The following is a 14,063-nucleotide window of genomic DNA, read 5'->3' as shown; positions in this document are numbered from 1 at the left end:
AATAATAAATAAAATAAATAAACTACAAAAATGTGTTATTAAACAAAAATATAATCTTATTCACACAACTTTCATATGTATAATATATTGTTTATTTGAATTAAATATTAAACATACTTCCGAATTTAATTCTTTTTGCAGAAACTGTACATCTAATACATCCTATACTTTAAAGAAAAGTTTACAGGATTTTATTTTCCAAAATTTCTTTATCAACTATTATGTAATCTAAAACTATTATTTAATATGATAAAAATAAAATATTAAATTAATGAGAAATTATTTAGATTGTTAGATTACAATATTTTCTTTACATTGCTGATAAAAAATAGAATCCAGTATATGCAATAATATAAAAATCCGATTCCATTGCATAAGAAGCGAGAAAATGTAAATAATGAATTGTTAATTAATTTAAAAAAAAAACTTAATATATTTCTTTCTTCGTATTAATAAGATCAAAGAACTTTATGCTATTTAAGCTGAGTTGTTCCACCTTTCGATGAACTTTAGCTCTTATTCTCTTACTCTCTTATGCTCTTACTCTGCTTTTAGTCTTTTGTTTATCTAATAGGTAAATTATCACATAGTTTATTTGAAGATGAAACAACCGACCCTTAGAAAATTACGATATTCTTCGAACATTAAGAATTCTTGAACTTCGTGTAAATCACTCGCGTTGGAATGCCCAGTTTGCAGTATCGATGTAGAACTGATTTGGATATGGAGTACATTTTCGCGGCCTTCCTCAAAGACATTCCACTGACGACAGCGTTAACGGCTCTTCTCGCCTGTTCCAAATCGCGTATAAATATTCGCGATTTCGCCGCACTTTGTAAAGGAGTCTCGTAAATGAATGGTCCTGAAACAGGAAAGAGGCGCAAATAGAGTACACATACTCAGAAGAATTCTCAACACTTGGACGAAACAAATTCTATCATATTTGCTTTTTATTTCCTCTTTATATTTCTATCCGCAGAGAAAAATTGAAGAAAATTATAAAATAGAATATTAAATAATCAAGACATTAAAAATAAATCAGGACATTAAAAATAAATAAGAGAGAGAAATAAAATTTCGCTCGAGGTAATTAAAAAGAAAGTATGGATATTCTAAAGAACTATGCTCTCGTTTTCAAGGATGTGACTTCAGGACAACGTTAAGAATACGAACGACAGTTTGAACTAATTCCAGGTTATAAGCAACAATCTCTCAGATCTGAGTGACATAAACAACTATTTTATTTAAGATCATCAAAGCGGAGACACTTATTGTGAAACATAATCAATCAATAGTATAATCAATGATTTTGTCATCTGCCTCTTATACTCTCGCATGAATCCTCTTCATGTGCGACTTCAGATTCCACTTGCGATTGCTCTTGTAACTGCAGTAGGGACAGCATTCCGCCTTCTTCTGGCCGCAAGAAGCTTTGATGTGCTCCACAAGATGATGTTTCCATCGATATGACTTCGCGCACTTGGAACACTTGAACCTACCAGCGACTTGCTTGAATCTGAATCGTAAGCGCTCAACGTAGGTATGATCATCGCTAGATCGATTGGTCGTGTTTGTATCAATTGCTTGATAGTCTTCAATCCAAACAACAAGCGGACCTGAAACACAAAAGCCAGCTTGTCATGTATGCGTTAACGCAACCAAGTTCTTAAGAGTATCCACTTCTGCATTCCCAGACGCGATCTGCTTTACTTAAAATATTTACATCTAAGCGGCATGCGATGAACAAAGACATCTTCGTAATAAATTTTATACCTATGGACTAAAAACTGGAATTACTGCGTCATTTCTGTTCATTTTAATACCCATTATGGCTCCAAACTGTTAAATTGTCCGCAAGTAATTAACGGAAAGACATTGTCATCGTAACAATCCGCACATTTTTTTCATTAATAGGAAAATAAAATGAGACGGTGAAAAATAAAATGAAAAATATTAGAGTTATGACAATTCAATAAAGAAAAGTTAAAGTTATAGATACAATTTTTGTTAATTTAATTTTTTACTTCATGATTTATATAATAATTAACGATAATTAAGAGCGCTGAATAAGTTCAAAGTTTGTATTAAAGTATGATAATGATTACAATTGTAAGCGAATTAATGAGGAAGTCAGAGAAAAATAAAATCCTAAGATAATTGATAAAAGTTTAAAAAAACACAAAAGTTTAAAAAATTTTGGAGATAAAATTAATGCAATTTATATTTTGATTCTGAAATTAAGACATTTTATAATTTAACGTAAAAAATAATTTATAAAATATGTAAAATAAAAAGACGAAAGGATGCAGTTCGAAGAACCTTCTCGTGACTGCGAATATGTACACAGGTATTTATTTAGAAAGCAAACGAATGCGAAACATTGTTACACAAACACTTAATCGCTGCGTAGCGCAGCCGACGCGACATGTGGCTTCACCGATCTATCGATCTACTGATCTATTGAATGGATAAAGTACATTAGCGGTGCGTCTCGTAGACAAATGGTTCATATCGTTATCGTCTCTATAACATCATCATCTGCCGAATGTACGTTATCATTCACGTACACAGTAAGAAACTTCGCGGTAATAAATTTTTGTAACGAGTATCGATACAAATTTCATCACTAGGGTGATTAGGTGAATCCCGATTTTGTTAGCATGCATTTCTCGATATGCAATTACTGCAATTTCCTAAACTTGTACCTTCTTCTGTTTACGAGGCTTCCGTGTAGGTTTCGTTACATTTAATCTGCTCAGACGTCTTTACGTCAAGGTATTATTTCGTTCCTATGTTATGAAATGTCGAAGTTAGCGTTTCGAATTTGGATAAATGACTAACGCGTTTAAGTGATTAATGGGACGATACAGCGTTTCGAGTATCTGACAATAATTCACCTACGATCTACATAATATCTTTCGTTCTCGTTTCATTGTTGCACAATATAAAAACAGTTTGTAAAACAGGATGACCGTGCGTTATAAAGCCCTAAAAAGAAAAATCAATGTTCATATCAATTGAAGTCTGTATATATTATTGTGTAAAAGAGGCCGCGGATGCATGCTTATCCCTAATCACGGTTACATTATCGTAAATGAAATTACTGGCTGATTGTTGAATACGTTTAATTGCCGGTACGTCGATAAATGTAAGTAACTGTCGTCTAAAATCCGCTACGCCACATGGCTAAGTGTAGTTGGAGCTAGCGTAATTTACAGTCAAATTGCACTATACTCGAGCAGTCTCTATAATGCACGATAATCGACGGTACAAGGGCGTATTACTAATCGCGTTAAAAAATGACTCCATCGACATCTTCTTAAGTTTAAGTATCGCTTATCCTTAAACCTACAGCTTTGACTTTTAAGATCATTACGTAGTCTTCGATGGTTGCCGTCCTCCGACATCTTCCGGCGGCTATACTTATAGTTACGTGACCATTAATGTCTCATTAGATAGTAATCAGACTTTCCTGTCACTCTGCACACATACACATACACACACGCGCGCGCGCGTATATACGCGTGATATTGAAGTTACGAATTGTGAGTAATGATATTCGGATATTATTAATCGCACCAATAGTGAATAGAAAGCGTGTTTTTTTCTTTTCTTTTTTTTTCAATAAAATTGCGTATAGGTAGAAAAGTCTTTGATAAGATAAAACATTTATGACGAAGATTAATAAAAGTAACAAAGATCTTTCGTTACGATTGGAAATTATTGGATTCCCAAGTTGGAATACGATTAATAAGTAATTTTGAACAAACGAAATTCTTCGAAAGAATTAACAAAAATTTTAATCACTCTTGATGCGAATATACTTGAATCCTTTTTCAATAAAAATCAGAAACATATTTATAATTAGTTTGTAGTTATAATTGCACATTTTACTTAATATTAAACAAAGTACCTAAAAAAATGTACTACTCTGTCTTAAAACATATAAAAACAATATCCATATTATTCTGAGTTCTGAAATCTTACGGAAGAAACAGCCTTTAGACTAGATTTTGTTCACTCAAATGTGATTATATCTACAAAGTCACTTTTCTCACGTTAAACAATTTCTGAAAGAAGCTAACTTCCACGCGTGTTAGAGCCTAAAATAATCTGAAATAAAATAAAAACTCCGAGAGTTAAGTCGGCGAACGTCGCAAGCACAACTAATATAAATTAAAACAGTCGAATATCGCTCTCGCGGAGTCTCGAATGTCAACGACGACATCACACAGAGTCTATAGTACGACACTTATTGTTAGACCGTATACAGATCATTGATATGACGTGTCATATTACAACTATATACGACGTCTTACGTTTTCGAGAATCGACGTTCCGATAAACTTCAAAGCAATCGGGCATAAACGCTGTGTATATTCGCTGCTTCTGTCATCATTCGAGCAAATATTTTAGTTCCTCGTCGGAAAGCAACGCATCAGTTTTTGTTCGAATACGCGAGCTTCTTATCAGATAAGAACATAGCATGGGAAGCTACGGGAGGACAGTTCCGCAGGGCGTATGATATTATCCGACTACCAGATTATCTAATTCAAGGAGACCGTGGCGAGGTTCTTCTTCCTGCGAAAGAACCATCGAGATCGATGAGTTTCTCGTTCGTTCTGATCGCGAGAAAAACCTCGGACGAATTCCTCGCGGAGACGTCGCGATTACGGAAGAATCGAAGACGTCAGTCGACGAGATACCGGGGATGTCGCCCTAGCGCGACGTCTACTTGATGTTGTGCACCGAGAGCAGGTGCTTGAGGAAGCTCGCCTCGATCCTCGATCTGTAGGGGCAGTATTGGCAGGAAAAGTGCGTCTCGAAGGTGACCATGCCGCAGCCCATCTTGAGGTGTTTCCGCAGGTTCGATGCCCACGAGTACATCTGGCCGCAGCGGGGGCACACGTGCAGCCGCGGCCTCACGATTGGAAAGAGGGGTGCATCTGAAAAGAGAAGCGTCTGTTAGAGCGCGATCACGAAGACCGCGAGAGGATCGGGTCTCATCCCCGCTAACGGGGTAGTGCGAACCCGTGAGATCCCATTTAGGGCCTAGAGTTGAACGGTCACGAGGTAACAAGCGTCGAACGCAACCAAGATAGTCTCTATACATCGAAGCGCATGCCTTGAGCAAGTCGGGAATGGATTCTCCTCGAAGACGTCCTCGGGATGATCCATCTAGCGATACGGCGCTTTTCGAGTGTCGCGAGCAAAACGTCTCTTCGAATTCGTGGTTCGAAGTGCGAATGAAGTTACGAGAGCGAGAAAACGTCTAATCTCATGAAAATTCGTGCATGATCGATCGTCTCGAAAAGCGCTTCTTCAATTTCAAGGAAGAAAACTAACACACGTGCGATTGCCTTTTTGTACATACATACTTACTTCGTTCCTGTATCGATACTTTTCGATATCTATGACCTGAAACAGAAGTAATCCGCGAGAAAACCAATGCAACTATAATTCAGCTATAACTGCAGCTGGAAAAAAATTGAAGGATTAAAAGGAAGATTATCATAGGACGTATTACAATAGATAGATTTTATTACAGACATAATTTCCTTTTTCTCCTTTTGAAGAAGAGTCGATCTCTTTAAAAAAAAAAAAAAAAAAAAAAACGTATAGTCGTCTAATCGCGCGTGTGTCAATACAAATCTATATTGTGCTTGCAAAACAGATGTCTCTTCAGGTTGCCTTTGAAGTTCGACTTGTAATCGCAAACGGTGCAGCAGAAATTCGGCGGTTTACCGCACGCCATTTTCTGATGTAGACGTAGACTCGATGGCCACGAGAAGTTTCGTCCGCACCATTGGCACGCGTACTTGACACCTGCAACAGAAATGCTAGTCAGTGAGGAAATCATTTTACAATCGCGCGGGATAACCGGAGAATTCCACCACGATGCGAACGAGGATGCTTTCCAGCGAGTGTCTTTCTATCCGCAGAGTGCTTTGAAGACGCAATCTCACAATTAGTAATGCATATAACAAAACATGTCTCTGAAGCACTTTCACACAAGAAATATTACTATTATAATCGTTATGAATTTATTTACATTTGACTTTTTTCTCTCAAAATTAAATTTTCCGCGAAATGTTAAGACATCCATGGATCGTATGTACATTATACCCTTCTTAAATACAAAAGAAAATATTTCAGCTGCTGAGAATAATATACAAGATCTATGAATTAATCCATGAATAAATCCATTTTACTTCTTTTCCCAATATTTTTGCTTGTGAAGAATGTTAAAAAACATGTGCTTGAAGATATTTAGCAGATATGTCGCGATAAAGTTGTGTGCAAAGTACTTAATATAGCATGAGAAAGCGGATATAATAAGATGAAAATTAAAATAAATATGCGTTTAATATACTAAATTGATTATTTAATATATTATCATTGATGAAATTGTGCGAATCTTTATAAGGTGCCAATTTCGTGAATTGATTCTGCCGACAAATAAAAACTTTTCACATGAATTTGTAATAAATAAGTTAAACTTCCAAAGTTGCATTAATAATTTATTTTATCAAGACATGGCATTTTTGGCAGAAAATTAAAATAAAATCAGTTTTACCCTGATTGCATGGATCTGTTAGACCTGGCGTTTTTAATCATATAACTCTTTAATTTCTCAATAAACCGATAAATTATAAAATAAACTAATTGTAAAAATATATATTTACGATCATTTTATACTTTAAAAAAGAAGTTTAAAAATAAAATCTATTTGACGAAATTTCTTGCAATAAAATATACGAATCTTTTAAATCCATGCTATATATTACTGTAATAAAAATATCATGCATATAGCGGTTAAAGAAAATCTCAGGTTCTAATTATAAAAATGCTTTTTCTTGATGACATCATATTCTTCTTTTAGTTCAATTTGTATCATATTTGCAATATTAGTATTGTTAACTTGATGATAAATCGCATTCGGTACTCATATGTTTGCTCAGATTCTTCAACCAACTATAAAATCGTTATTATCTGTAGCACTAATGAATCGATTCTAAAAATATCGTCAAATATCGATTAACTACAAGATGATTCCGCAATAGACCATGATTTACAAAAATTTTGCAGGGACATTGAATAAAATACAAACAACACTCGACGAACTCTATCGAACGATTTAATATCATTTTCATTTCGGCTAATTAAATTTATAATAATTATAATTTATTATAAATAACATTCTGGTCGATGCTTGTTAAATAACTTCATGCATAACAGATTTATTTAATAAATAATAATTTACAGAGATCCTGATATGTAACAATAAATAATTTTCATTATTTCTGCTTCATCAAATATATGTATCTGCAAAGATTGATTGCAACAACGATAAATAATTAAAAAAAAAAAGGTAAATATTGAAAACGTTCAGGGCCATACTTTGATAGTATATGTAAAGGTCGAAGTCATTGAAGATGAATCATCCGTTGTTTTCAATATTTACTTAAAAAAAAAAAAAATTAAGTTTCATAAAATTATACAAAATTATTCTCTGGATACAGTCTCTGGATGCATTCTCTGTATGTGTTTATGCAGACTGCTCTTGTATTTGGTGCGATGCGAGCAATAAGGGCAACACTCCTTTGGATCCTTGCCACATTCGATCTTCAGATGACTCCTCATGTTTCTCAGCCAGCGATAATACTTGCCACAGTTCGGACACTCGAATAAACCCGGTTTCTTGTCGAGATAACTGGGAAATTTTAACTCTGAAGTCTTCGGGTCAAATTCCGCGCAATTAAAATTGTACGGAATTTTGCCTTGACTAGTCATCTGATCCTGGTGATGCTGAGGGATACCTTGCCATACTATCATCCCTGAAAGAAGATAAAATGCTGCGGTTAGTAAATGGTCACGGAGATTTCGAGGTGAATAAATTTTAATGGCTGGTTGAGTCCAACTCGATTTTCAAAAATTTGGTCACAAAGATGAGAACATAGGATACTGCAGCGCCTTTATCTATATTGAGTCTAGTATCTTATAATTAATTTTTTATCAAATTTATGCATTTATATCTATAAGAAACAGTTCTACGAATAATAATTGACACAAGAAGATCAATTTAATATGTAACATTTTTACATTTATCTTAATTAACACTAATTAAGCACTTCCTTCTTGTAAAAAACATTACTAATAAAAAGTTGATAATAATTTTTAACAAACGCTGTAAAGTATGTTTTTATAAATAAACAATTATGGCTTCATGTTACAATCAAAGACAAAACAAGATGGCCGGCCGCGTGTAAAAATTATTTCGCTGCCCGAAAAGTAGACATATATTTGTATTTAGAAATCTTCAACTTAAAAAAACGGAAACAAAAAATCATGCAAGATATGTTAATAGATATAAAGGAAGACAGTTTTAATGAAGACCCTACCAACATCCAACAAGTTACAGTTTTATCGCATTGTAGCACGTCTAAATATAATTCAATGAATTTTGTCTTCAATCGTCTCTGGCTTTAGCCACTTACGTGCTACATACGTGTTGTACACTCACTAGGCACATCTCTCTAATACAGTGATTGGAATCAGGCAGAATTATTCATATAAATACGTGAAAAAAATGATGCAATTTATTTATTTTAAAATTTGGCAAGTTTACAAATTCAGGTCATTAACATTAAATATAATGTATAATAAAGAAAGGAAGATAAAGACGGGATGGATTTCATTGACATCAGGTTTGTTCGCGTTGCTTGCATTTTTTGCATTTAGCATCTTCGTTTTCTCTCTCTTCAAAGCCCAAACATATATTTATCTTCTTCTTGAGGCTTCTACGGATGCTTTCTGTATGAAGGTTATCCGTTTCGCGGGTTTTCTCCGTGTCCAAATCCATTCTTGGAATGCCAACGTTTCGTGAACCTTGCAGTCCACTTCATCAGGGCGACTACCGATACTACAGTAGTATAGACCTGATATTACAGTAGTATCAGGCTGCTCCTCGCCCTGATGAAGTGGACTGCAAGGTTCACGAAACGTTGGCATTCCAAGAATGGATTTGGACACGGAGAAAACCCGCGAAACGGATAACCTTCATATATTTATCTTATTTTAAGCAAAAATTTTTATTGATATTAAGGATTCAGGATAAAATTTTGTTTTCGTTTCGAAATATGTGATTTTAATATAAAATCATCTTTTCATTTAGAAGGAGAAAGAGAAAGAGAGAGAGATATCACACTATTAATGTATTCGCTTGGATGCGTAATTTTACGCTTACGACTATTAAAAAATACAAATATTAATACAGATAATTAAAAAAATTTTACCAACGCAAAAAAATTAGTATTAAGAAATGTTCCGATTCTCATAAAAAAAGATGATGTTCTAAGCGAAAAGAGCTATTTTCAAATCAATCTTTGACATGAAAAATCAATTTTTCTAAAGAAAAAGAGATTATTTTAAATCTTTTTTGCAAAAAAAGTTTTAACTAGTCAACCCAGAGATCGAATATTCTTATAAAATTCTTATTACTAATTAGCGGATACGTCAATTTAAAAAGCAGTTACATAATCGCAATTGACACAGGCATTATATATACAAGTTAATTTACGCAATATCTGCGATATAATTAAATCTCAATGGTAACTGCAACTGCCTTCCCCAGTTACGTTAATTTACGCGTATACAAGTGTTGCCAGGTAAAAAATAGAAATCAGTCAGGAAGACTGCGGAAGTGATAAAGTGAGCACGCGACATTTACGAGCACTAGATGCTGCTGGAGAAAACACTCTTCCCAGGATGATTGGTGCGGATATGCTGATACAGATTGCCGCGTTGTTTCGTCCTATGGGGGCAATACGGACACTTGAATTGCGGTTCCTTTCCGCACTCATGTCGCGTGTGTCTTAGTAAGGTGCCGCGATGCTGGTAACCTTTGCCACATCTGTCACAACGATAGGGGAACGTAATATCCCCGCTTCTCTGCTTGCCCATCCAGAGTGTTAGATCCTTAATTGACATCATTGGCAAATAGATCCGTTGCTGCATGTTCCTGGGCAGAATCATGCGCGGTATTGATGGCTCTGCAAGCGAGAGGAAGAAGAAAACGGAGGGCGTTAGTTACAGAAAAAGATGCAGTGACTGCGTTTATGAAGATATTAAGTAATAATTAAAGTAGAAAGAGAAAGAGAAAGAAAAATGTATTTCTCATTTTATTACTTGCGCTATATTATTTCAATCTACAAATAAACCATAAATGCGATTAAATCTGAGACAAATGATAGGCGAGATCATTTTTGTAGGCAGGATATAATATTGTGCCACAGAATTTTCAATTGGCAAAATCATAAAAATGATTGCTTAGATTTTGAACATTCACATTTGAATATGTAACTCCAATTAGCAGAAAGCCCAGTCTTCAATTTTCAGGTCCCTGAAAAATCAGATTCTTAAATCATTAAAATATTCCACTTTGAATCAATTTTATCAAAAGTTTTGTTCGATCTCTCTGGAAACTGCACCAGAATTAAAATATTCAGTTATTTAAATCATATTTTGAGAAGAAAATTTTAGAAAGAAAAATTTATAACATATAAATTTATAATAACTAATTATTAATATAAATATATTCATTTTCAATGAATTTAGGTTTATAAATTTTCAATAATAAAAGCAATTCGTTTTATAATTTTTAAGATATTTTTTGCTTGTTCCGTCTTACAGAATTTATTATTACAAATTTCATCGAATTTTTATCAAAATTGATTAACAGAACTCAATTAACCTCTCTCCGTGATTACTCACGAAAAAAACCATAAATCTATATTTGGTGGAAAAGATGATAACATGATTGAATTATATAAATATTTATTTAAACTAATCATTAATTCATAATTTTAGTAAATGCGTGAGCATATAATATTAAAATATATAATGATAAAAATACTAGATCATACATCTTCTTTTATTCTCTATTAAGCTTCTGTATATGTATATATGTAAATTGAAAATTTTCCGTAAATCTGATAAATCATATACATTAAACTCATCGCGCCATGATAATATGAGCACAATCTCTTTGGTGTACACCCACAAACGCATGTCATATGAAACTGGAATCGCTCAGTTTACCAAAATGCCATTAATTATGTAGTATCATTAAATGGACGACGAAGTACTGTTGCAAAGACCAGGTTGCTAATTCTATCGACCCTCTCTCATCTCTATTCGAAATGTAATTGTTCACATTGGAAAAGTTTGAAGGACCTAAAGAATAGAATGCACATTAGTCATAATAACAATCCAAATAATGTTATTAAAAATATCGAAAAGCATCTAGATCGACAATAATCAAACATTCTTAAGAAAGTAACAATACGAACTTGCTTTATTCGATTGTTTATAATATGTATAGTTTATAATACGGACAATGATAAATAATCTACCAAGGAAATGACTTTATTTCGATTAAGTAAAAAAATATCGTATTTTATTCGTTCTTTTTTTAAGATAATTAGACAAAATACAAGAGATAATACAATTAAAATAAATTTTTTTCGTTTTTCTGTTGTTCATCTTCCCTCTATCATGTTTAAATTCTGATCATGATGACTAGATACATCAGTATCCGTACTATAATTGTATTACGGCAGATACGAATCCTCCATTTCTCTATTTCAAACATGTTCAATTGCACAACAATAATAATACAATTAAAAACAATCAATGATCGAGCAAGTAAAATGTTCGAAAATATAATGTGTTTTTAGGTTCAATACCAATACATTTTGACTATCACAGAGTCTTCATCAGTTTAAATTAATATAAGGTAAACGTCCCAATATCCGGACATGTACCTATGTCCGGACACTTACACAAAATTTAATATTATTATTAATCTCAAATACTTTTTTTATTACAGTATTATAATTTAATTGCACATTTAAAGATTACAATTAAATTATAATATTACGTTTTATAAAGCGTATTTGAAACTAATAATTAACTTAAATAAATAAAGTGTTATGTAAATGGACATAGGTTATCCGAACATAGGTACATGTCTAGTCACTGGGATCGGACAGTACCTATAATGTCCGGATAGTTACACAAAGCTTTATTTATTTAAATTAATTATATTAATCTCAAATGCTTTTTTTCCTCTTAAAGATCAATTTGAATTAGTTTTCTTTTGTCATTAAACATCTATTTATATCATTATTTTCCGTCAGCATACTAATTTTCTAATTGTGGTCGGACACTGGGACAATTACGTCTCAGTGTCCGACTGGCTTGTCCGACCACTGGTACATTGATGCATTCTATTATTTATTTAAATATTTTAATTAATAATTGTTATAAGTGGGTTCAAATAATTTTTCCTTGCTTAAGGGAGTCTTGAGTTTTCAAATGAATACAAATATTTATATTAAAAACCTTTGTGATATTATAAATTGCATTATTTATGAGAACATAACGCTTAAACGTCCGGCTACTGAGACATTTACCTTAATATGAACTCAACTAAAATTTTAAAATAACGTATCAATATAATAAAATATAACGGTGATAAACTAAACACTGTAAAAGTGACAACGAGAGACTAAATCAAACCAGACTTCGATATCTCAAATTATTAAATATTTCTTTTTCGACATGATAATTTTGGTCAATATGCTTTACTCACATCCAACAAGATGATATGATGTAATCGTCAAATAATAAATCAAATAAATAACTAATTCGTCGTTTGATGGCGAGTATCACGTTAGTCCAAAATAATCCAGTCAAGAAATAAAAATCGAGTGAAAAGCGTTAAGATAAAAACTGAATAAAATGAGTATAAATGTCTAGTTTGAATTTAGTCTCATATTATTGACGAATCCCAAGGGTGATTGAGATTTCTTCATTACACTATACGTATTCGAAAGCAACACGAACTATTCGAAATCACGCAACTTACGAAAGAGCTTTCGTTTCAACAGATGCATTAAAAATAGATAAATAATACAAGTATTGTAAAATTCGTAAAAAAAACAATTTTAAAAAGTCAGAAATATAAAGTATGTTTCGAAACGATTACGCGAACTGGCAAAATTATTGCAGTAAATGTGAGGATTGATCTCAGTGAATTAGCGCCAACATTGAAAATTCGCAATTCCGTTGCTGGATGACCGTACTGAAATACGTCATTCTCGCCTTCGTAAGTTCTCAGTTAAGATCGATCACAAAAACGTTTTCTCCTCGGTGACACTGGCGGATGTGCCTGTAAACGTGACCGCGTTGCTTCATCTTGGCGGAGCAGTAAGGGCACTGGACTCTCGGCTCCTGACCGCATTCGAATTTCGTGTGCCTCTTCAGATGCCACGCATGTATATAGCTCTTCGAACATCGCGAGCACGTATGCCTCTCAATGTCGTCCTGCACGTGTCCGCCGCGGCGCCTCCTCGTTGAGTTGAGTGGCTTCTCTTCCTCGTAGCTAAAGTTTTGGGACTCCTCCATCACCACCTCGCACATACTCTGCAGACACATGGTCTCCAGCTTGATCATCTTCGCGTCTAAAAAAAAATCGACAGGACGCGGAGTTAGCTAGATGATCAAGATACGCTGGTTCCGAGCGTGAAGGAGAAAGAGATAAAAATGAGAAGATCGTGGAGACGCCTGCGAGTGTTACCGCGAATTATTCCCGTCACCTGACCCCGAGGAGTTCAAGCTCGCGCAAAGATCTCCATTTACCTGTTCGGCTTGTTCGTCAACAAACCACGAAATGCGTCCAGATTGTTCTGAGGAGCTATCAATGCAAGCGTTTGATATACAAAGTGAATGGAAATGAAACGACTTTCTCGAAAACCAGTAGAATGTCGTGGAAATGCTTTATTCCATTAAGCACAATTAACAAAACGACAATTACAATTACATGTAATATCGGTTCACCAACAAGAGTGTCGATAGATCGAATATGCCGAAAGAGATAAAACCAAAAATAATAAAACAAGATTGTCAGATTATACGTCGACGTTGCTAACGTGTGTCACCAAAGGAAGAGGAACGTTTCGTTAGAGGGGTGAAGGTATACTGGATGAAGCCTCATCAGG

The 14,063-nt window shown here is 33.9% G+C and overlaps 1 protein-coding gene across 12 annotated transcripts in view; it reads right to left on the bottom strand.

The window, feature by feature from the left end:
* LOC108726946 (longitudinals lacking protein, isoforms N/O/W/X/Y) overlaps window positions 1–14,063 on the bottom strand; it is a 245,629-nt gene that overhangs the window by 112,895 nt on the left and 118,671 nt on the right. Inside the window, exon 7 of one of the 12 annotated variants that reach the window (XM_018454806.1) lies at window positions 13,135–13,526. The exons of the other annotated variants lie outside the window; for them this stretch is intronic. Coding sequence (XP_018310308.1) covers window positions 13,180–13,526 — 347 coding nt within the window. The 3' untranslated portion in view covers window positions 13,135–13,179. Of the gene's footprint in view, window positions 1–13,134; window positions 13,527–14,063 lie in introns of those variants that run through there. 12 annotated transcript variants of the gene reach the window in all.

The sequence above is a fragment of the Mycetomoellerius zeteki genome, unplaced genomic scaffold (assembly GCF_001594055.1).
Source record: "Mycetomoellerius zeteki isolate Tzet28-1 unplaced genomic scaffold, Tzet1.0 scaffold458, whole genome shotgun sequence".
NCBI classification, from domain to species: Eukaryota; Metazoa; Arthropoda; class Insecta; order Hymenoptera; family Formicidae; genus Mycetomoellerius; species Mycetomoellerius zeteki.
Note: the sequence above shows the minus strand (reverse complement) of the source record. Positions and strands in the feature narration are given on the sequence as shown.